The following is a 23,624-nucleotide window of genomic DNA, read 5'->3' on the forward strand; positions in this document are numbered from 1 at the left end:
GGGCGGGGACGCCCAGAGACCTGCAACGCAGAGAGAGGGGCGCAGCACTGGTTCAGCTGACAGCCCACCTGCTCGGAGCCCACCGTCTCGCACCCTGCCTCCCAGCTGTGAAGTCCCCTGGGCGCCCTGAAGCTCCCCCTCCCGGGTGCCACACCAAGGGTGTGCTTTGAGCAAACAAAAACAAAAAACCCTATAGCAAATGTATTTTAAGGCAAAACTGTCAAAAAAACTTTCCCTTTGAAACTGGCAGCGAGATAAGGAAGTATGCTTTTACTACAGCTGTTCGATATTGTTACATAAAACCTATGCACAGTGACGAAAGGAGGAGAAATAACATATACAAGAAGTGGAAAGAAGAACCAAAACTTCATCAATCACAGATGATACGAGTTCATAGAAAAATTACAGATAAACTATTAGAATTAATTAGAGTTTTACTAAGGTTGGATACAAAAATCAGTATTAAAGCATCATTATACAATACTATATAGTAGCCACAGTCAGAAAATAAAACATTTTTTAAATCATTGAAAAAGGCCTTATAAGCTGGTCCCAAATGCCCCCATGTCCTGGTAGCATGCCTTAATGGAATACCCTCCCCTTGCGTGGGCTGCCGTTAGTAACTCATTTCTAATGGATAGAAAGAATATGGCAGAAAGCGTGCAATGTCACTTCTGATATTAGGTTATTAAAAGACTATGGCTTCCATCTTGTGTGCTCTGTCTCCTTCTCCCTCAGCTCCCCCCGCTCCCGGGGAAGCTGCCATGTCATAAGGCAGCCCTGTGAGTCTCCTCCACAAGTCAAACCTCCGTGTGAGACCACAGCCCTAGCCGTGAACTTAACTGCAATCTGATGAAAGACCTTAGGCTGGTGCCTCCCAGCTCAGCGCCTGACCCACAAAAACTGGAGGTGGAAAACGTTTGTTGTTTTAGACACTAAGTTTGGGGGGGGATTCGTAACATGCGAATAGATAACTATTACAACCACCACTGACAATACTTCAAAATGTGTCAAGTAACTAGAAATAAATCTAACCAGAAATGTGCAAAACTCAGGGGGGAATTCTAAAACTTAATCGGGGTGGGCGGAGGTAGACTACAGCAGGTAGTAACAGTCCCACATGTATTTGGCTGCCTGGCTGCTGACCGAGGTGGCATATCTGGGCGTTATGGAAAGAGCTGACTTTTCGGTGAGTGGTGCTAGGACAGGTGGGTATCCCCGTGGGAAAAACAAAATCTGACCCTGGCACATGCTGTTCACTTGCAGGCAAATGACAGATCTCACCGTGAAAAGCTGTAAAACTTTCGGCCAACAATATAGAAAGGTGTCTTCCTAACTTTGAAGCAGGGGGGGGTTTCTTAAACACAAAATCACTAGCTGTAAAGAAAAAGTTAAATCAATGAGAGCAAATTAAACTGAAGAATTTCTGTTTACCCAAACATCATGGGGAAAAAAGTGGGAAAAAAAACCCTCAAATCACTGAAGGGGAGAAAATATTTACAGTAATATAACTGACAAGAGAGTAGTATCCAGAATATGTAAATATCTGCTACAAATCAGCAAAAAAAAAAAAGATGAGAAGAAAGCCTGGGATGAGCACTTGCGTGTGGCCCTGTATCTAGAAGAAACTGCCAGAGGCAGCAGAGGGTGGTGGGGACAGTGGGACAGGTGAGCAGACACCTCAATAGAAGGTCATTATCAAGGTTGCTGTTGAAGGCAGGGTTCTCCAAGACCTCTGAGGAGCTCCAGAGTTGTTGCTATGAAGGTCGGAAAGCTGGAGAATCTACCTTCCCATCAGCCAACCCTCCACAACGTTGGAGAAGACCCCAGGGTAGCATAGGGAAAGCCAGGCTCTCTGACCCTGGAAACCTGGCTTTCCACCACGTGGTGGCTGAAATCAGAGTGACACTGGCACGAGAGGCATCTGTCACAAGAAGAAACAACCCAAAAGAAAACAGGCAAAAGACGTGAATAGGCACTTTCAAAAATATATAAATAAAAGAGGAAATCCAGCTGGCCAATACAAACACACACAGAGTGGCTCTATCTCACCAATTGCCTTGGAAACGCAACTTGCAAATGCAGCAATGAGGTACCGCTGCACACTCAGCAGGTCACCAAAAGTTAGCAGTGCCCGGTGCAGAACCAGGGAGTCACGGGAACAGTCACCCACAGGGCGGTGGGACTCCAACTTCGTCTAACTGCTTCAGAAAACTGGCAACATCCATAAAGTTGAAGCTGCCTACGACCTGTAGCCCAGAAATTCTGCTCCCAGATATGTAGCTTGGAGAAAACCACATATGTACGCACCAAATCTTACATATAAGAATGTCCCTGGAGCACTGCTTCCGTGGCGGCCCAGCCTGCAGAATGTCCTGGATGCCCATCATGGGACAGTGGGCCCGCAGCTTGCAGCATTGTCCTTACTGGGACAGCACAGAGCAGTGGACACAGATACACGGTATCGGCATGCGACAACTCAGATGGCTCCAGCAAGCGGAACTGTGAGCTGGAAGAAGGCAGGTTCTGTTTACAGTGTACCATCTCCCCAAACAGGCAAAACCAGAACTCTGTTGTGCAGCCATGCAGATTCGGGTGGTGAAACTGTCAAAAGTGAGAAAGTGGTTCCTCTAAACATCGGGATGTTCCGCTCTCCAGTGCAGGGAGGTGTGGAATGGAGGGTGGGCGCCCAGGGGCTTCTGGGGGGCGGTGAGGTGGGGGTTTGCTTTATAATTGCCATTGAACTGTGTGTATAGCCTGCATGTTCTCTATGGTTCACACTTTTTTAATGTTTAAAGTAAACAATTAAATAAAACTGACACGCTTGCCACTTGTCCTTCCTTCCTGAGCTCCCCACCCAAGTTAGAGACAGGCCACCCCAACTACCCAGGACCCCAAGAGTCAGCTTCGACGACTCCCCGCTCCACCCTGATGCCCAGTCAGGCACTCCGCCCCGTGGAGGGTCCACCTCCCAGCACCTCTCAGAGCCGGGCCCCTCCCTCCCTCCCTCCCTTCTTAGCCTGCTGGCCTCTCTCTTGCCCCTCCCACTGCTATCCTGCCCACCAAGCCCACTAAACTTGCTCTCTCTCTCTCTCTCTCTCCTTCACGCCCCAACCCCAAGCCTCTGCCCCAAATACTTCTCACCTTCCCCATTCCCCTGTCCCACCCTATTCAACATGAGGTCTCAGCTAGAAGTCCCTTCGTATAAGAAACCTTCCTGTCGGGTGGGGTTACACCCCCCACCCTGACCTAACACCCCCCACCCCGACCTAACACCCCCCACCCCGACCTAACACCCCCTGCATAAGGAAATGCCCAACCCATAGGCTTCTGGCTCTGGCTCCAGCTCCGGCTCCGGCTCCGGCTCCGGCTTCGGCTCTGGTGAGGTTTGTGTTTCTGCACCCCAGGTGCCTGGGCTGTGGGAATAGAGCCAGGACCTGTCTGAGACCAGAGGCTCCCACTGTTGGGGACCTACTGGAAGTAAGGTCTGAGGTGCCTCAAGCAAAGCTTCCCCCCAAACCAGGAAGCCTGAGGAGGGACAGGGCGGAAGCCAGCGTAAGAGACTCCATGGGCTTGAACATGAGGACCTTGAACAGACGCAGGGACCAGGGGGCGCTGAAGCTGAGCCGCAGGCCCTCTCCCCAGATTCCTTCCAGGAGGAACCTGAGCCTCCCAGACTGTCATTTAACACAAGAGCCTCCTCCACAGATGACAAGCTGAGTGTCCTGCCCATGCAGAGGGTGGAGGGTGTTAGAGCCTAATGTGATAAAAAAATTAACAATGACACATGGCAGTCGTGCACCCAAGTTCGTTCGCACACATCACACTGTGCTTTCACTGCCTGGTCCCTGAAGAAACCGTAAAGCAGCAACTCTACTGCACCTGCTGTGTCTCGTCCACCAGCAGCTTGACCTGCTCCATGTACCCAAGGCTCCCTCCTGCACGAAGCCACTGGCAAAGACGCCTCGGTCCGCTTCCGGACTCTCTTTTCTGTGCCTTTGGTCAGTCTGTTTATCCCTGTGACAAATTTCTAAACATACAGGGGGGTTTCATTATATTTTTGTTATTACTGCCTAACTTTATTGCACTGAGGTAAAAAAAAAAAAGTGCACTCTGTACAGTATCTATTGTTGAACTTTTGTGGGGCTTGCTTTCAAAGCTAGCATGCAATTAATTTTTAAAAAATGGTCCGTAAGTGCTTGAGAACAATCTGGCTGACACAGGATTCAATTACTGTCCATTAGATCAAGCTCTGTACTAACGCATGTTATGCAATCCTTCTATCCACGGTCCAACTGTTTCAGCTTTGCTCTCAGTCATTGGGATGCACTTGAAATATCCCACGTTGACGGCAGATTGGTCGGTTTCTCTTTATTCGATCATTTTTAAGTTAGTTTTATTGAAGTACATTTACACATAATACAATTCACTCATCCCTGCCCCCACATCCGGTGGAGCATTTCCTGGAAGTGGTTGCATCCCAGAGCCTGGACCCCAATGGGGCTCAGGGCCACAGGCCTGGAAACATTTTCTGCAACCACCAAACCTGTGTCCCCATGGCCACATCCTCTGTTGAGTAGCCCTTGGCAGGGTCTAAGCGGCCAGGCCCAGACTGCGGGTGAAAAGGGAGGTCCCAGGCAAGACCCTGCTTCACTGGGCTGCCCATCTGGCCTGGCTCACTGCTCCCTGGAGCCATGCAGGAGAGAGGCTGGAAGTTTCCATGACCTCTTAGTGCCCTAATTAGAATAAGAACCACCCCAAGGCCTGGGGAGCCTTGTACAAGGCTAGGCTAAACCTAAACCGGGGGACTCAAATGGGGGCTCCCATCACCCCAATAGTGAGGGTGCACTCTGCTTGGAGTCAGATTGGGAGAGACACTTTCTCTGGGGGGCTCCTATGGAAGAAGCGGTAAATGAGCCATAAGGTATCTACATGGAGCAGGGGGCTGGGGGATAGAAGGGTGGGGGGCACATGGCAAGGGCACGGAGTCCGCACTGTGTGGGGAACACCCCTGAAATAACAAAAGGCCAGCTAGAGTGGAACACAGGCCACTCTGTGGAGAGCAGGAGGAGGTGGCCAGGCTGAGGGGCAGCAGCAGGTGCCCAGGGAGCAGCTGGGACTGTGACGACTAGCAGACCTGGGGCTGGGGCTTAGACGGGCTGGCGTCAGAGACTCAGCTGACACTGTTAATAAAAATAGCAAACACACTAATGGGAACAACCATAACCATTTATTGAGCATTTACTCTATGCCAAACCTCCTTCTATGGATTATTTTATTTAACCTTCAAAGTAACTCCTGCTGTTGTCCCTAGGTACAAGTGGGGAAACTAAGGTACAAAGAGGGTGAGTGGCTCGTCCATGGCCACTTAGTCAGCAAGTGGCAGAGCTGGCCTTTGAGCCAAGGCAGCCTGGCTCTGGAGCCTATGCCACTCAAAGTCGTTACAGTTTGTCTGGTGGCCTGGAGCCTGTCCCACTCACTGCTCTAGGGCTGGGCAGGCCCAGAGCACAGGATCCCGAGAGCCAGCACAGGCAGCTGTGTTGGGTAAAGAGACAGATGGCTGTGTGAACAGTGCGGACATTCCTCCTCCTGGTCACTCAGCAGGGGCAGCCCCTGGAGGCAGGACCTCGCCCTCTGGTGTGTCCACAGACATGTGATGTCTCTTCACAAACTGGTGATCTCAGCGTTTCCAGACACCGTGCAGTTTTGGGGCCACTAGCTTCTGAGCACATGCCAACAGCGCCCCCTGGTGTGCAGCCTGGGAAAGGCTCTAGTTTCAAGAGTTTCCCACTTGCTCTGACAGACGGGTCAAGGGCAGTGTTGATTCTCTGCAACTGTGGCCAGAGCTTGGATTTAGAACCCACACCTTCACACTTACCAAGGGAAATTCAGCTCTACCCTATCGTTAAGTAGCTGGGTCACTGAGGTCCTGCTGGCTCAGGCGTAGGGGAAAGAGACATTCCCCTCCCACCCTCTGGAAGCCCTGTGGCCCCGGCTGCGGTCCAAATGGCCTAGGGAGACTTGAGACCACTGGAGGGAGGAGCCTCCGGGAAGGACCAGACTTTCTGACCTTTGAGAAGGTCATGGCATTGGGGTCATCATAATTTGGGGGGGGGGGGTGGTAAAGGAAAAGAGGCCTCAGGCATAAGCTGGTGAGGTCTCAGACAGTGGATGGGTCCCTAAGTTCTGGGCCAGGGGCCAGGATGTGGGCAGAAGGAAGGGGCAGGGCCCAGCAGCAGGAGGAATTCATGGGGCCCGCTATGGCCCTCTTCTTCCCTAGTCTCATTCAGTCTTCACAAAGCTTAGGCTAGGCAGGACCAGAGCCATCTGACTCATGTCGATGTGCAAACTGACAGTCAGTGGGAAATGACAGGCCTGGAGTCCTACGGGAATCCTCAGAGCCACGCCTCGAAACATGGCCTCCTGACTCCAGGGCCAGAGCTCTGTGCATAGGCCTGGCCAGCTGGCCCCGAGCACTGGGGCCGAGTTTGCTGCCCCCTGGTGGGGTTGGACCTGACCCAGAGTAGAATACCAAGGGCATTCTGGGCATTTCCCTCTGGACCTGGGGAGGGCATGGTGCTGAAACGCCTCCCTAGAGGGCACGATGCCCCTGGTGGGCAGCAGCGGGCCTGCCACCTTCTCTGGTGGAAGCCAGTACCTCCGGGTGCAGGCAACCAGAGAGGCTGGGGGTTCCGAGCGAAGAGGTCCAGGCTACTGTATCATCTGGGAGGAGCTGAAGGCCTCCATCTTCGCCTCTGCTGCCGCCTCCGCCTCAGAACGGCACCTCTGGAAGCAGAACCACAGGAAGAGGAAGAAACCTACGAGGGAAAGGCTGGTCTGTGAGGACACCGTGGGAGCATCCTGGGGCCTCTCCCAGGAACCAGGGACCTCCTTGTCGGGGAGAGAGGCCCAAGAGTAATTCTCAGAAAGCCCTAGTGTTGGAGGCTGAGGGGTGGGGCACAGAGGAAGGAGGGCCCGGACACCACAACCCAGAGGGTGCAGATAACAAGGCAACACCCCTTCCTCTTATGCAGATTACAAGTCCAAGTCCCTTCCTCCTGGAGGAGGTAGCCCCCTCCCAGCTGGTCAGGGGGCTAGATGTCAGCTCCTGACCCCACCCCTCCACCTGAGCCTTTCAGCAGTAAACACCTGCCAGGTATGCAGGACCTCCCAGGGCTGCCTCCAGGCCCCCCACGGGACCCACCGTAGAGTGAGTTGAAGATGGTGAAGAGGAAGAGCTGGGGCAGCAGAAAGATGCTAAAGGAGAAGAAGGCCAAGGTCCAGGTGGTGCCCAGCAGCATGGTGAGGCCCAGCACGGTGATTGTGTCCTTGCAGGCCCGGGTGCCTGGCGCCTTCTCTTGAGCCTTCAGTCTGCGTAGGACCCGCAGCGCCCAGACCAGCACCACCAGGTTGAAAAGGCACGTGAGGCCACCGTAGCCTATGACCAGGGCCCCATGCACCCCAGGGCTCTGCACCCAGCATCTGTAGGGGAGGAGCAAAGCATCAGGGTCAGTGCGACTCTCAGGCTGGGCAAAACTGTGGGCTCCTGGGCCTGGGGACTGCCTCTTGAACTGGTTTTGTTCCCTGGCTCAGACATCTTGCTTCTTTCCTGACTGTAAACGAGTTGAAGTCCTGGGCCCAGCTTTCCGGCCAGGCCACCACAATAAGACCCACTTGCCCCGCATCGGCAGCCCCCACAAGCCTTCTTTCCACCCCTCTGACTCCCCAAGACATCTTAGCGACAGGTGCTGCCTTTTACCCCGGCAGACGCTGTGTCACATACTTTCAGCAGATTAGTTCGTTCAGTCCCCATGATGACCCTGTGAGGCTGGTACGTGATCCTCCCCATCCTACAGGTGAGCAAACCGAGGCCCTGGCTTAGGAACACACCCTAGTAAGGGGCAAAGGTGGGACCTGAAGCCCCATGGTCTGAGCCCAGAGCCTGAGCCCCTAACTGTCACAATCACCTGCTCGGGCTGCTGCCACTGCAGTCACAAGGGTCCTTGAACATTATTTGGGGGGCTTCATCCACATTCACGAGTGTGACCATGGAACATCCCTTTTCACCGCCAGATAACATTGCATTTATCAACTCAGGGTCTGGTCAGTGGACACGGGAGTTAGTTATTTTCAGGCGTTTTTTACATTGTGGTTTGTGTTTAGGAATACCTGGGTATGTCACCTTACACCTGTTAGAATGGCTACCGTCTAAAAGACAGGAAGTAGCCGGCATTAGTGAGGATGAGGAGAAGGGAAAACCCTCCCGCCCTGCCCGTGGGCTGTAAGCTGGAGCAGCCACTGTGGGAAACAGTACGGAGCTTCCTCAAGAAATTGCAACTAGAACTACCGTGTGACCCAGCTATTCCACTTCAGGGTATTTATCCAGAAAGAAACAATGAAAACAGTGGCTGGAAAAGACCTCCATGTCCACTGCAGCGTCATTTAAAACAGCCATGGTGTGAAAAGAGCTGAGGTGTCCATCAGTGGACGAATGGATAAAGGATGTATGGTATGCATTTGACCCTTGACCGGCGTGGGGGTGGGGGCGCTGACCCCCCGCACAGTCAAAAATCCACGTATAACTTTTGAGTCCCCCCAAACTTAACTACTCATAGCCGACCTTTCACCCAAAGTCTTACTGATAATGGTCGATTAACACATAATTTTTTATGTTCTATGATTACATACTGTGTTCTTACAATAAAGTAAGTATACGAAAGACAACGTATTCTTACAGTATTTATTGAAAAACTCTGTCTCTGAGTGCGATTGAAACCCATGTCGTTCAAGGGCCAAGTGTGCGCATATACAATGGAATACGACTTCACCATACAAAGGAATGAAGTCTTGCCCTTGGTGGCACCGTGGACAGGCCTGGGGGGCGCTATGGAGCACTGGGCCAAGTAAAATAAGTCAGAGGAAGACAAAAACTGTATGACTGTACTTACATGTGGAATCTCCAGAAATAAAAGTACAAATAAAAATAAGCTCTTAGATACAGGGACAGATTGGAGGTTGCCAGAGGCAGGGGGTGACGATGGGTGAAAGAAATGGGCAAGGAAGCTCAAAAGGTACCAACTTGGAGTCACAAGGTAGTTAACTCGTGCCGGCAAATGCACAGCACAGTGCCCACCGGGAGTGACCTGCCTGCGTGTTTCAAAGTTGCTGAGAGAACGGATCTTAAAAGTGCTCATCCCAGGAAGAAAAAATCTGCAGCTCTGTGTGGTGACGGATATGAACTAGAATTACTGTGGGGATCATTTTGCAATAGAGACAAATATGGAATCGTTACACTGTATAGCTAAAGCTAATCCGATGTGATATGTCAATTATATCTCGATTGAAAAAATGGCATTAAACTGTAAAAATAATGGAAGGAACACATAGGTACGTGGGAACGGTCTTCAAATGCAGGAGAGTGAAAGCCACAAGCCCAGGGTAAGAGTGGGGGGGGAGGCGAGGGAGGCTCCAGAGAAGCCAGTTCTGAGGGTGAGTTCTCTACCAGCCCAGCTTAATGTGCTTCCTGTCCCGTAGAAATGTCACCTGAGTCCTTCTATCCATGTCACGTGTTGTATCATAAAACACAGGTTTAGAGAGTCACACGTCCCCTAAACAACCAGCCCAACCCTCACGAGGGGAAGAATCAGCCCCACTCAGCCCAGGGCGCTCACTTTGGGGGGCCAAGGGGGGCCGTGGTTGGGGGCCAGCTCTGCCATTGACCGGCTGGGTCTTCTTGGGCAAGGTTCTTAAGCTGCCTGTGCCTCAGTTTCCCCTACCGTAAACAAGGGCTAGCATGAGAACCCTACTTTTTGTCCTGAGGATTAAACAAGCTAATCCACAAGGTCCACCAGAGTCAGCCCTCAGTGGCCGTGTGTCGGCCGGGCAAGGAAAAGAGGTCAGCAGGGCTTTGGGGAGCTATTCCCCCTGTGTCGGCTGTTATGGACTTCCCATAACGAGAAGAAGGTTGGCATCCTGGGTCACAGAAAGGGGCAGCAGAGTCTGTCCCCCAGACCCTCAGAGTCCACTGCTTCCCTCACCTCTCCCCCTGCACGTGCTGAAGCCCCATCCCAGGGGTTGGGGTGTCCCAGCCCCCCTCCCTGGGGAGGGTTTGAGTCTGACCTGCAGGCACAGGTCAGAAGGAGCCAGAGCCCAAAGCATGCAGGCGGGACAGGAGCAGTGTGTTACCGGGAGGCAGAGGCCTTGGAGACCCGTGAATGGGCCGGTACGGGTCCAGGCCGTGGTTTCCTAGAATTAGCTGGCATGGAACTCTAGCCTGCCCCTCAGGAGACCGTGGGATCCAGCAGAACGAGGTGTGACAAAGCCCCCAGGAAACCGCCCCTGCCAGGGAGCCTGCCGCAGCCCTGCGTGCACTCACATGGACAGGTTCTGGGAGCCCGTGGTGTTCCTGCTGTCTCCCTGGTTGCTGGAGAGCGGGATTGTGTGTCGTCCGTAAACTGAGCTCTTGATGGCCAGGAGGAGCAGCACCAGGAAGGCTGGGACCCCTGAGGAGGGGGACAGAGGCTCAGCACCTGTCAGGAGACCCCAGGGACGGGCCGGTTGTGGGTCCCTGGGGCTGCTGATACAGAATTCCACTGGACAAGGAGGGCAGCGAGGGAAAGGAGACTGTTCTGAGCCCCCAGGCCCTGTCACGCCGTCCAACTTCAGAGCAGTTAGCCGCAGAGAAGGCTGTTCTCCGAGGTGACGTGAGTGAGGTCTCTCAGATGGGGCCACAGTGGCAGCAGTCGTGGTCACACTGGGGAGGTGGTGGCTGGGAACTAACAGGAGAGAGGGCTGGGGAGCAGATGAGGGACAGATAGAGAGGGGCTAGGATGGTACTAGAGATGACAATGACAACAGTGCCAGAGGTGGTTATGAAGACAAGAAAGAGGATGGTGGTGTTGGAGGTGCAGGCGGTGGAGGTGACAGTGGTGTTGGAGGTGGTGATGGAGGTGAAGGTGGTGGAGGTGACAGTGGTGTTGGAGGTGGTGATGGAGGTGAAGGTGGTGGAGGTGGAGGTGGTGATGGAGGTGAAGGTGGGGGAGGTGGAGGTGGCGGTGATGTTGATAGTAAGGTAGGAAGTGGCAGTGGTAGTGGGTATTGGCAGAGATGGTGACCGGTAGTCATGGTGGTGGTCAGGGTGATGAGGAGGAAAGGAAGGAGAGGGACAGGCAGGGGCAGGTGCCCCGTCCAGCTGGAGGTCTCAGGCAGTGAGAGGAGAGGGGGCGGGGCTCACCCCAGCCCACCACGCAGAGCTTGAGCACGTATCTCCGGATGTGGATGTTGTAGACGCGCACCAGGAGGAGGTAGAGGTTGAAGCCTTCGATGGCCATCCAGGTGAGGCAGCTGAGCAGCGTGTAGTGCAGGACGGCGGCCAGGGCTACGCACGCTGACCCGGGCACGGAGGGCATGGCCAGGGTGGGGCTCAGCAGGAAGGCAACATTCAGGAGCAGCACGGAGGCGTGCAGGTTCATGTGGATGCATGTTAGGGAGTCGCCCTTCTTCCTGTGGGTGGAAGCATGGCCCTCGGCAGCCTGTGGACAACACCCAGGCAGCACTGCCCCCTGGGCTCACAGACACACAAGGACGGGGACATGGGTCTCCTGCCTTGTGGCCTCTGCCCTCTTGAGAAGCCCGTCCCGCTCTGGGGGACCAAGTGGGGAAGGAAGGAGGAGTGCTGAGCAGTGGCGGGTGGGCAGGCCTGGCACCGGGGCGGCGCATACCTGGTGAGGAAGTACAGCAGGAGAGTGATCAGGGAAGCCACGATAGAGATGCTACAGCCCACAAGGGAGATGTACGTGAGAGGCGCGAGCAACTCTGCAGGGAGCGGGTCCCGGGACAGTTGCTGTGGGAGGGAAGGGAGACTGGAGGCCAGACACATGGAAATGCCTCTCCCAGGCTCAACTGGAGACCCTCCAAGACTCCTGCTCTGAGCTTCCCCTGGCCCACAATCCTCACCATGGTCCTGGCTCAGAGAAAGCCATGGGAGACACAGTGGCTTTTCCCTCCTCCATCTCCCATCTCCCCTTCCTCTGTGAGAGCCGCCCTTCTCTCACTGTCTGGACCCAGCATGTCTCCCACTCTGTGAGCACAGGAATACCACTCCCAGCCTGCCAGAGCCCTCCCTCTTCCTGTGCACAGTGATTGGTTAAGGAATAGGTGTGTGACATACTCTAGGCTGGTGGGACTCAACTGCAAGATTCTGGCTGGCACATCTGGGTTAGAGAAGCTCTCATTCTACTGGTCTAAAAGCTAGTAGGACATGAGGCCTATTTTGGTGATATGAAGCCCCTGGATCAAGCCATGCCTGAAGCCCGACCCAGCCATGTCAGGGACATAAACTCCTAAGTTTCTTTTTTGTCCCTGTGAGCCAATTTCAGTTGGGTTTTCTATCCCCTACAACAGCGTTGGCCCTGTGTCTCTGTCCTGATTGTGGGGTGCTCTGCAGCTCTGACTGCCCTCCCCCAGGCTGTGCGCACACATACCATGAGAACAGCAAAGTAGCTGAGGTGGTTGCAGCGGCAGAGCACCTGCGAGTCTGAGGGGTGCTCCGTGCGACAGCCCTCAGGGCTCCAATCACCCCAGTGGTGCTTGCCGGCTCCCTCCTTCCAGAAGACACAGGTCATCGTGTAGCTTTCCTAAAGGGGGATGTTGGAATTGGGTGCATCCGAGGGGGTCAGGGGAAGGATCGAGGTCTGGAAACTGTGGGGGGGCCAAAGGTGACCCAACTGCACCCTTGTCAACATTTTCCTAGGCAGTGGCTGGGCATTGCCCTCAAGCGAATTCAGATTCCAGCCCCAATGCTCCTGTGGACTCTAAGAGTGACGTGGGCAAGTCACACAGATCCTCTGGGCCTCAGTTTATTTATCTGCAAAACGGGATCATTTATGCCAAGTCATAGGGATAGTGGAAAAATTAAAGGCAATGAGGCATCTTGAGTGCCCAGCTTCGGCCTACTCAGTAGGTGCTCTCTAATCAACTGTCCCCCTCTGCTGCCTCCCTGTGAGGAACAGTGGTGGGCCAGACCCTTCCCACAGGGGAGAGAGATTCATCCACAGACAACCCTGACACCAGGCCGTGTGGGAGGAAGTGTAGGGCAGTGCCATAGAAGCCCACAGAAGAAGCGGCAGCGAAGGGAAGGGACAACTGGGGCACTGAGGCCTTGGGGGACACGTTGGATCGTGGCAGAAGTGGAGCAAGAACATTCCAGATGAAGGGAACTACGGAGGCGAAGGCCCAGAGCAGTGAAAGGAAAGGTGAAGGTGAAATTGAAAGTGCAGAGAAGAGGCTGATGGGAAGCCAGGGCGGAGCGTGAAGGCCCTGGGCTTTTCAGGAATGCCAGAGACAATAAAAAGGAGGCATCGGGGCTTGCCCCCCCCCACAGCCTCACTGCCTGCTTCTCATATCAGCCTCTGCATTGCTCTTGGGGACCCGGCCCTCCCACAAGGGCAGGTCAGATAAATCCAGCTTGGTCCCTGGGCCACGTGACCCAGGCCTGGCCAATCCATGCGCCCCATTCACCTGGGCAGTGGTGGGTCAGGTGACCTATCAATCATAGGTAGACCATTAGGACTCCATTCTGGGACCCTGGTTTGCTCACAAGAAAGAGAGAAAGAGAAGAGAGAAAGAAAGACCAATACTTCAGCTGCCCTCTTGCCACAGAGTGGAGAGTCAAGGCAGGAAACCATTGCTGAGAGATGGAAAGAGACTGAGCTATCATGGCATCCTATCAGTGCCTGGATCCAGCGGTGCCTGAAGCTAGCCAGCCCTGGATATTGCATTTACATGAACCAATAAATTCCCTTTCATGCATAAGTTGACTGGAATTGGTTTTCTATAATGTGCATGTCAAAGAATCCTGACTAATACCATGAGCAAAAGCTTCTCTCTCTTATTTCTTTAGCATAAATTTTTAAAGTGTGACAGATTTAAAACAGTTCATTCCCAAGACAGTTCCACAGATTTGTGTTTGGTCAAGCTGATGTTCAACAGGACAGTTGCAAGTGGGTAGAGATGGGGTGGAAATGGGGGCGCCCCACAGTACCAGACTTTCGTTGTGCCAGAAGCTGATGTTGATTGGCTCTCTGAGGTTGTTCACGGGTTCATTTTCCAGCTGGGCCCCCAAGACATAGTTATGGAGCAGAAGTGAGTTGTTGTCATTCTGGAAGGGCGAAAGAAAAAGGGCTGACTAGAGGGGACGTGAGGAGACCTGACGAAGTCCCAGAGCCCCACTTCTCCAGGCCCTCCTTCCTGGCTGAGAAGAGCGCCATGCCTTTCCCATTTGCAACAAGGGCCACCATCCAGGCCTTTGAACATGCTGTCCCTCCACCTGGAAAGCTGTCCTCTCACCACCCTCCTGCTCCACCTCCTCTCTGTGTAACACACTTTCCACTTCACCACTACCCAAATCACTTCCAAAGCCAAGGTTAAAAGGCACCTCCTCCGGATGCCCTCCTGGACTGCACACTGGGAACAACTGCAACTCCACCCTGACTCACTCATCGCTTTGTATCTCTAGGGTTATAACCAACTTTGAACTAAAATTAAGTCTCTAAGGTCCTAGTCTAATTGTCAAGACAGAGTTCTCTGAGGAGAGGGCCCATGTGACCTTCTTGTCTGTCTCCTGCCTGGGCACATGCACAGACATAAGTAGGTTTCTTAGGTCTCATTTGCACATTGTAATTGTGCCTCCCACCATTCTGCTAAAGCTGAGGCCCAGAGAGGGGCAGTGGTGGCTCGGGTTCCACAGTGGGCTGGTCCCACTGATGCTGGTCCCCACCCAGACCCCTGGCAGTGGCCAGAGTGCCTCCAGGAAGGGACCAGGGTCCACCGTGTTGGGCCCACCATGGCACTGACCTGGAAGAAGTGGTTGGTAGAGAAGTAGATGCAGATGAGACGAAGCTGCCTGGGGCGGCGAAGCCTGCAGGTCTTCTGGGTCAGCTCCTTCGGGAACTGCATGGCGTGCCGGACCTTGGCCGCGGCCTGCAGAGGTCCAAAGGCTGAGCCTGGCGTCTAGACTGGCCCCAGCACCTTCCTTGGTCCTGATCCTTGTGAAGATCTCCCGAGGCCCTCCCAGCATTTCTTTCCCTGGAGCTTCCACTGGCAGAACCCTCCTCCAGGGCTGCGCCTGCTCCCAAACTTCCTGAAATCCAAGACCCAGGCCTTCCCCCCAGGCAGCTCTGGCCCCACCCAAGAGGACCCCGGAGGATGGAGCCTCTCCTCCTCTGCCTTCGCATGGCTCCCCCTCCCTCCAGCACCCAAACATTCAGCAGGAATCACACCAAAGTCCTCAAAGGAGCCCAGATTCCCTGGCCTCTCCCATTGCTGCCACGGGCCCCTCCCACCAGACCTGCAAAAGCAGGAAGAGGACACTGACTTAGAGAGGCCACGCACGAAGCAGCCCTCTTTCTCCAGTCACATGAGGAACATCAGTCCCATTTTACAGAAAAGGTAACTCATGGCTATTAGGACAGAGCCCCAGTTGGTGGGGAGGCAGAACGGATGGATCCTGGGGAAAGTTCAGACCTTAAACCCCTGGACGGTTTCTGGGATGGAGGCATGGGCCACCCCCCCCCCCATCTCCCAGACACCTCTGACCTGCCGTGGCTGCTCCAGGGCATCGCTGCTCAGGGACAGGCTGGCAAAGCTGCAGTTTAAGTTGAATGCCAGAGCCTGAATGGTCTCTGACTGCAAGGCGAGACTGTAGGTACCAAAGCTGGCATTCAGCAGTCTCTGCTCCAGACCGTGGATGAGCATGGGAGCTGACCTGGAGTGGGGGTAGGGAGAGAGAGGGTCTAAACAGCCTGGGTGTGTAGGGCTGCCCCCACTCCGTGTTCCTGTCACTCTCAACTCTGGGCTTGTGCACACCCAGTGTCCCTGGCATACTCTTACCTTCCCACCCTACTCACCCCCTTCTCTGATTAACTCTTGTTCAGGTCCCAGTTTGTTTATACCTCCTCCGGGAAGCCTTCCTGGGCTGCTCCCTGTTGACTGAATGAATGGGGAGTACCCCATACTCCCCAGGCTTCCATGGCTAATCATCAGCATCGATCTCTATCCAGAGCTGCTTGGCCTTTGGGTCCCAGACTCTGGAGACTCCAGCCCAAGTATTGGAGCCCCTTCTAAGACATATGCCCAGGGATCCAGATTCTGCACCTGGTTCTATGACATCCCTGGTTAAAGGCCCCCGGCCAGATGGCAAACTTGATGAGGGCAGAGACATGTGTCTATCCTACATCCCCAGAGCCTAGCGTCAAGCACATAGTAGGTACTCAATAAATGCCTGATGACTCCATGAAGTAATGGTCTACACTAGACCAGCTTTGATCCCCTGATTCCAGCGCAGGCAGAGTCTGGGAGGCACAGCTGCCTCTAGGTGGGCGAGGTAGGACCCGCAACTCACTCAGGAGAATTAGCGGTCACAATCCGTCTCTTCGTCACATCCATTCCATTCATCCAGACCCGGGCTTCTTGGACTGTCTCTGTGGGGAGCGCATCAGACATGCCTGCCTCAACCTCTCTCCACAGCTACTTCCCCGGCCCCATGGGCTGTGGGCCTTCCACCCCAGCCTGAGACTGCCAGGTCACCCAGCTGCTGCCCCGGGAGGCCCCTTCACCCTCCCCTGGTTTGAGGCCGCCCCCTTTCCTGTCACAGCCAGGGGTCTGGGCTGGGACTGCCCACACAGCTCAGCAGCGCCCTCTCACCTGTTGCCCCACTCTGAGAAGTCACAAGACACAGGCCGAGGAGAAGAGCCACATGGTAAGCCATGTCTTGAGCCAAGTCTTCTCCAAGAACCAAGTCCCACCCTGGAAAAGGGACCTGCTGTCATCATCAAGGCCAAAGAGTGACCTCGAGCTTCTTGGGGTCTGGCATGTCCCAAGGGTAGGACATACAACACCATATTTGATCCTCATTACTTCTGCATTTCCCAGATGAGGAAACCGAGGCTCAGAGAGCTAGGAGTCTTGCTTTGCTTGAGGCAGCCCAAAGCCAGGTGTCTGTAAATCCAGAATCCTTGACCAGTTAGTAGGTAAAAAACAGGTAGAGTGTTTGAGTCCCTCCACCCCCCCTCAAAAAAAAGAGTCCTGCCCTGGCTGGCATAGCTCAGTGGATTGAGGGCGGGCCTGCGAACCAGAGTATCGAGGTTCAATTCCCCATCAGGGCACACACCTGGGTTGCAGGCCAGTTCCCAGCAGGGGATGCATGAGAGGCAACCATACATTGATGTTTCTCTCCCACTCTTTCTCCTTCCCTTCCCCTCTCTCGAAAAATAAATAAATAAAATAAAAATAAAAATAAAAAGAGTCCTTCTGGGGCCTTTCCCCGAGGCCCTGACCTCACCCAGGGAAAAGTTGCTTGGGGGCAAGCCACATGGAACCCTGTCCAACTCTGTCATTAACCCACCGTGTGACTGTGGGCAAGGAGCCAGCCCTCCCTGCCTTTGTTTTCCTTGGTTTTAAAACAAACTAATCACGACTTCTGTGTAAAGGCAGCAAATGTGTGGCCAGCCCCTGCACGTCCACTAAAATGAGGGTGAGTGAATAAAATACACACCAAACCACAAAGACACATCAAAGAGAGAAGACAGCAGCGGGTGAGTGACGTCAGCAAAACCGGCGAGGCTGCAAAGCAGGTGATGGACGTAGCAGATCTTAAAACGCTGACCCCTAGTGTCTGCAGTGGGGAGAGGGGTGGGGCTGGGGGCGGACAGTGAGAAGCCAGCTCGCTCGAGCCTCCCAACCCTGAAGCACTTGAGAGGCAGAGGCCGCAGGAACTTCTGAAGGCGCGGACGGAGGGGGTGAGGCTGAAAATGAGATTATTGGCTGTGACACTTGCATAGGACCCCCTTAGCTCCCAGGTCTCTTCTGGCACCTGAGTCATCCAGAGCACCTTCCTCACCATGCTGCCAGGGTGACACAGGCGGGAGGACCTGGAGAGGCCGTCAGAGCTCTGAGCCATGCTGAGTGCAAGGTGGTGACTGGCTGCCCCTAGAGACAGACATCAGCACCCGGGCCTTCCTCGGATGAGACACCCTCATCCCACAGGTCCCCGACCTGCCGCCAGGCAAATGTCTGCTGCCTCTGGTGGATAAAAACCCGTTATGTACAGAAGATGAAAAATCTACCTGCCCCAGACCCTGCACTGACACTAGGCAAAAGCCACTTGCCACCGGCAGGGAACAGGAAACCCGCCGTGCCCACCTCTGCGATAGAACGCAGAGGGTGGCTGTTGCTGGGGAAAGGCGGGAAGCTCGTTCACACCCAAGACCCCTCCTACCCCACCAGACAGAGTTTGGTGAAGGACAGGAAGTCTGCCTGCGTCTAGCACCTGCTCCGAAGAACAGGCAGAGGCTGTCAGTCACTGAAGGAGAATCAGAGAAGCTGAGAAAGCCCCACGCCTGGGGCTCAGGCACAAGGCTGTGGAAGACCGAGGCTGGAGCAAGAGATCCAGGAATCCACAGCCTCTGCACCAGCCCTGCACCAGGGAGTGAGTGACAGCTCAGAGTTCTCAGAGGAACACTGAGAAAATCCCTGTGGGACTCAAGACCTCACACTCGGCACCAAGCAGTGGCAGTCCACCACCAGAGAAGTCTGAAGCCCGTGGGGCGTAGGAAGTAACTATGGCAACAAAATCTAAACCCAAGTCTACTGCAGACTAGACTGGCTCGGTGGCCTGTGCTACAGCCACAAAGCACGTAAGACCTGTGCCCACATCCAGGTTCAAACGGGGTCTAAGTCCCGTTTACCTCCCTTACTGCTGTTCTTCTACACGCAGTGCCTGGTGCTCAGTCAGAGGTTGTCACCCATACGTAAAGTCAGGGAAAAGGAAAGACCCATTGTAAGGAAATGAGAGAGGCCACAAAACCAGACCCGGCAATGGCCAACATGCTGGAACTACCTAAATCTGTAGCCAGAATGAGCGAGAAAAAAAGAAGGCACCATGACCAGCACCAGCTATGAAAGAGAGGCCACCACGGCAGAGCCACCTGACATTAAACATGATACGGGGATAATATTAACAATTTATGCTAATAAATTACACAACTTGGATGAAATGGAAAGATTCCTTGGAAGATACACACCACTAAAGCTTACTCAAGAAGAAATAGATAATAGTCATACTTATTTATTTATTCAGGAAACTGAATTTGTAGTTTAAATGCCTTCCCACACGGGGACAGAAAGCACAGCAGAGGAAACCTGGTCAATAACATCGTAATAACTGTGTATGGCGCAGGCAGGGGGCTGGCGTATCGGGAGGGACACTGGAAATTACATAAATATCTAACCATTATGTCGTATGCCTGAAACCAACCTAATGTTTCGTGTCCACCGGGATTGGAAAAGAACAATGAACCTTCCCACAAAGAAAACATTTGGCCTCACTGGCTTCACTGGTTCATACTTCTAAGCAGTTAAAGACGTTTTCTTTTCTTTAGTAGCATCTTTCATACACTGTTCTGCCCTTTGTTTTTTCTCTTCTTGGAAACAAAATGTGGAGAGATTTCCACAGCCATGCCCAGCCGAGGGTTGCAGGGATGAACTGTAGCGTATGGAGCCAGTTCCCTGGTGAGAGCCAGGAGTGTGGGTTCCGGCCTCTGCTCCCCCAGATGGCACAGCCACCCTCAGAGACTTCCCGCTACGTCCAGACTCATTGTCTGCCCATTTTCATATTGGGCTAGGCTTTTCCTTCTCAACTCCTAGAAGACCTTTACCTCTAGGTAGGAAAATTAGCTCTTTGTCTATCAGGTGAGTTGCAGATTATTTGCCTAATGGGTCCTTCACCTTTTGACCTTACAGATGGCCCTATAGCCAGGTGGAAGTATATATAATGTTTAGGTAATAAAATTACCAGTGTTTTCTGTTTTGGCTTCTGTATTTTGAGTAGCAGCTAGAAAGGCCTTCCCCACGCTAGCATTCTGATGGAGTTCTAGGTTTCTTCTGGGATGTTCAAAGTTTCGTCATTCGCACTGGGGTCTCCAGTCCATTAGCACTGATCCTGGAGCACAGAGATGCAGGTTCCATTTCTTTTCCCCACTGGGCATCCATTTGTCTGCACTTTGTTTATTAACACATATTGATACAGGGTGCAGCCAAGGGGAGGCCCAAAAATGATTTGGAATGGTGTCCAGAATTCAAAGTGTATAGGAATATTGGAGAGACATATAAGATGTCCTCACCCCCCCACAGGTGTGAGTTGGAGGAAGAGACACATGGAGCAGGAACATGCAGGGCTGTTTTGTACAGACACAGCCTTGCAGCTAATCCATGGCATTGTCTTTTAACATATCTATAGCCTTTGGCGGTCACTTGGATATGTTAAATGGCTGTGGCCAGGCTTGGAGCTAGGGGGATGAAGTCACTTCCCCCAAGATGTAACTAGGGGCAGGTCCCCCAAGTTACAGCGCCTGTGTGGGAGCTTGGAGAAGATTGGCTCTAGGACATGGGATGATAACTGCCCAGACTAACGATGGCAGCCCAGTAAACTTGTAATAATACAGAAATACTGGCAGGTGTAACTGATCTTGGGAGGAGTCGAAAATAGGGGTACAGAGGAAGATGGGTGCGAGGATTTAAAAGCCAGACACAGCAACCATTGAGAGGAGAGCCACACGGTTTCAGCAGAGTGCGGACCCCCTCTTGGTGAGGTGAAAGAGGGAGACACGTGGTTTTGGCAGGGTGCGGACCCCCTCTTTCCCAGTTGAAAGGGAAAACCATGCAGCTTTGCCGGAATGGAGATCCCTGCAGCCAGGTGAAGAAGAAAGCCACATGCTTTTGGTGGAATGTGAACCCCTGTAGCTTTGGTAGAAGAGGCCCACGGGGCTTTGGGGTGCCCCCTTTGGCCGTGTGGCCTGGAAAGCAAGAGAGACTTTGACTAGAACTTGGTACAAAAGAACTCTTGCCAGTGGACTGTGAGAGAGTGCCACATAACTTTGGATTAACTCGACAGCCTGCACAGTGACACAGCTGATGGTGCCAGCGGCCTGCAACACAGACGTGTGCTCTTTTCCTGATTTACGGTACCCGGAGTTGGGACAGTGGGAGAAGGGAGTGCTGTGTGGGTGTAGGTGTATACCCTAAAGGACTTTGATATTTTAGTGGAGGCATTAAGCCTAAATAGCATTAAATAAACATTTTGTTTCCTTTTCATAAATCTCTAGCATTGAGAGATGTCTTTCCAATTGGCGGCGGACAGAAGAGCCCAGTAGATATTAGTATTTTGTCCTTGGGAGGGGCCCCTGTTGTGTAGCAGTTTTTGGCGTTCCTAGGTGGGCCAAATATTGCCCCCCCAAACCTGTTGTTCTGTAACAATATGTTTACTTTTTAAAAGAGAACAGGGCACATGCCTGGGTTGCAGGCCAGTTCCCAGCAGGGGACGCACAAAAGGCAACCATACATTGATGTTTCTCTCCCTCTCTTCTTCCCTTCCCCTCTAAAGGTAAATAAATAAAATCTTAAAAAAAAAGAGAGAGAGAACAGAGACTTGGGAGTCCCGGAGTGTCGGGTCCTTATTTCTTTGGTGCCATCACCTTGGGCAAGTCACGCCCCCTCTCAGAACCCCAGAGAGGAGATAAGGGAAAAGGCTTGAGAGGAAGCCACTGAAAGAAACCACGTGAAATGTTTCAGGTGAGAAAGCCGAGGACCTGATAGTGCAGAGATGACCTCGGGCTGTCTTATCTGCTCTCTCACGCTGCGGATAGGGAAACTGAGGCCCAGAAGGTGGTGCAGATTTGACCTCCAGGGTCTGGACCTTAAGGTCGGGTACCAGGCAGACAAGGAGAGAAGCAGAGACCAACCTCAACGCCCAGCTCGGGAAATCAGGCCAAAGCAGAAGTGACGCCTCTCCGGGCGCTCCAAACAGAAGCCGTGGTTTCCCCTCTGTTTCCCAGGAGCAAACCACCATCTTCACTTCTGCTTGCAGTACCCAACATCCCTGCCTCCATCCCTCCCGAGGCCACCACCCACCCACCGTTACCACCGACATGTCACCCCACAGTTCACAGTGTAGGGCCCTCGGGAAATGGGAACCCCTGACCTGACTTCCAAAACGGTTCCAACTGACCGTGGGAAAATGGATGGCCACCCCGGGGGTATGCCTGGGTTTGTACAGCAGCCCAGCGGTCAAACTGGGACTCCAGCCAGCCCAGGGCTCCAGTGTCCGGGTCAGATGCTGTCCCCGCTATGTAGTGGGGGGTGGCGGCTGGGTGGCTGAACTGCTGCTTGGGCAGGTCAGACCCTATTTATCTACCAACAGAGAGGTTGGGAGACCTTCGGAGCGCAGAACAGAGCCTTTGAAGGATGGGGATTTGACAACCAGTTCTGGTGCTCAGTGCCTGGGCTCTGACCCTGGGCAAGTAAGGTGACCTCACTGTGCTTCAGGTTTTTTCATCTATGAAATGAGGCCAAGAGGACCTATTTCCCAGGGAGAGACTCGGACAACCATTTCCATGACTCACATGCCCCAGAAAATCCAGGCCTGACCCAAAGTCCCTGGCCAGGAATACACCTGCGCTCCAGACTTGGGAGCCCCTGCCTTCCTCCCGGAACTGACCATGCACCTCCGCAGCCCACCCTCTCCCCACCAGCACCAGGGCCTGGGGACCCAGCCACGCTCCTGTGTGTGGCCCCACCTGCCCCTTCCAAACAGCTGCTCCTGCCACCTGCAGACTGGAGCTCCACCTCCAACCTCCCTCAGGCCTGGGTGAAGCCTGGTTCCAGGGTTTCTGCAGAAAAGACCTGACAGGTGCTATTAATAGCCCATTTCACAGGTAGGGAAAGCAAGACTGCGCCAAAGCCCAACAGGGAGTCTGAGACCAAGCCAGCACCAGAGCCATTTCCCCGACAACCGTCCCCAGGTTCCAGTCCAGGTTCCTCTGACAAGAACTGCCCCTGCTCCAATTTGCCCAGCACAAACTCTGCCAGGCCCTTGCTCCTGGCACCTGAAGCACAGGTTACAGGATTAGCCCCATTTTACAGATGAGAAAACCGAGGTCCAGAAAAGAAAAGTCCAAATACTTGCTCCAGGCTACATGAGAGGAGTTAACATTTGAACCCAGCACCCAGCCACCCCTTAATTTGAATGACCTTTTTTCAAAAACAGATCTCTACATTCCCCTACAATTTGAAGTTGCCCCCAAGAGCTCAGAAACCGGTGAACAGAATGAAAGCGGGCGCCCAGCTTCCTGCGCTTGGGAAGCCCCAGCCCGGTGCCACCTGGGCAGGGACAGGCCCAGAGCCTGCTGGGGAAGCCCCAGAGGAGGACAGAGAGCTGGGGGGAGTGGGCAATAGCGAGGCCCGGAGGGGCTGACCTGTGAAGCTGCTGCCGCCGCCTGCCGTGCTGCTGCCTCCGTGTGCAGAAGAAGGGGAAGGAGAAGGGGACCCAGGAACCTCTGTGCTGGGGCAGCCTCTCTGCTCTCTTCACCGCACGCCTGCACTTCTTCTTTCAGTGGTAGAAACCTTGTGCTTCCTCTGTGCTCACAGCAACACCCAGCTCACTCCTTGATCTCAAAGCCCAGAGCCCACAATGGGCGGGGTGCTTGGAGTCAGTGGGGTGGGGGGAAAAGGCTGGCCAAAATGTCACCTTGCCAAGTTCAAGACCCACCTCAGCTCTGTACCACTGGGCAAGG

At 53.6% G+C, this 23,624-nt stretch overlaps 1 protein-coding gene across 2 annotated transcripts; it reads right to left on the bottom strand.

Annotated features, from left to right (window-relative positions):
- Positions 1–5,211: 5,211 nt before the first annotated feature.
- ADGRG5 (adhesion G protein-coupled receptor G5) lies at positions 5,212–23,440 on the bottom strand. 2 transcript variants are annotated; one of them, XM_037141487.2, is made up of 12 exons: positions 23,307–23,440; positions 16,702–16,803; positions 16,400–16,478; positions 15,595–15,763; positions 14,854–14,979; positions 14,042–14,158; positions 12,483–12,635; positions 11,721–11,842; positions 11,234–11,502; positions 10,376–10,502; positions 7,205–7,482; positions 5,212–6,818 (listed from the first exon to the last, which is right to left on the bottom strand). In XM_037141487.2, exons 2-12 carry the CDS (start codon positions 16,763–16,765, stop codon positions 6,712–6,714), a joined length of 1,611 nt encoding a protein of 536 aa, XP_036997382.2. In that variant the 5' UTR covers positions 16,766–16,803; positions 23,307–23,440; the 3' UTR covers positions 5,212–6,711. The 2 variants fall into 2 exon arrangements, with proteins under 2 accessions (XP_036997382.2, XP_036997383.2); XM_037141488.2 differs by lacking the exon at positions 23,307–23,440 and adding an exon at positions 16,891–17,169.
- Between the last annotated feature and the right edge of the window lie 184 nt (positions 23,441–23,624).

Source organism: Artibeus jamaicensis, unplaced genomic scaffold (genome assembly GCF_021234435.1).
Source record: "Artibeus jamaicensis isolate MK-2021 breed Jamaican fruit bat unplaced genomic scaffold, CSHL_Jam_final contig_3152, whole genome shotgun sequence".
Taxonomy (NCBI): Eukaryota; Metazoa; Chordata; class Mammalia; order Chiroptera; family Phyllostomidae; genus Artibeus; species Artibeus jamaicensis.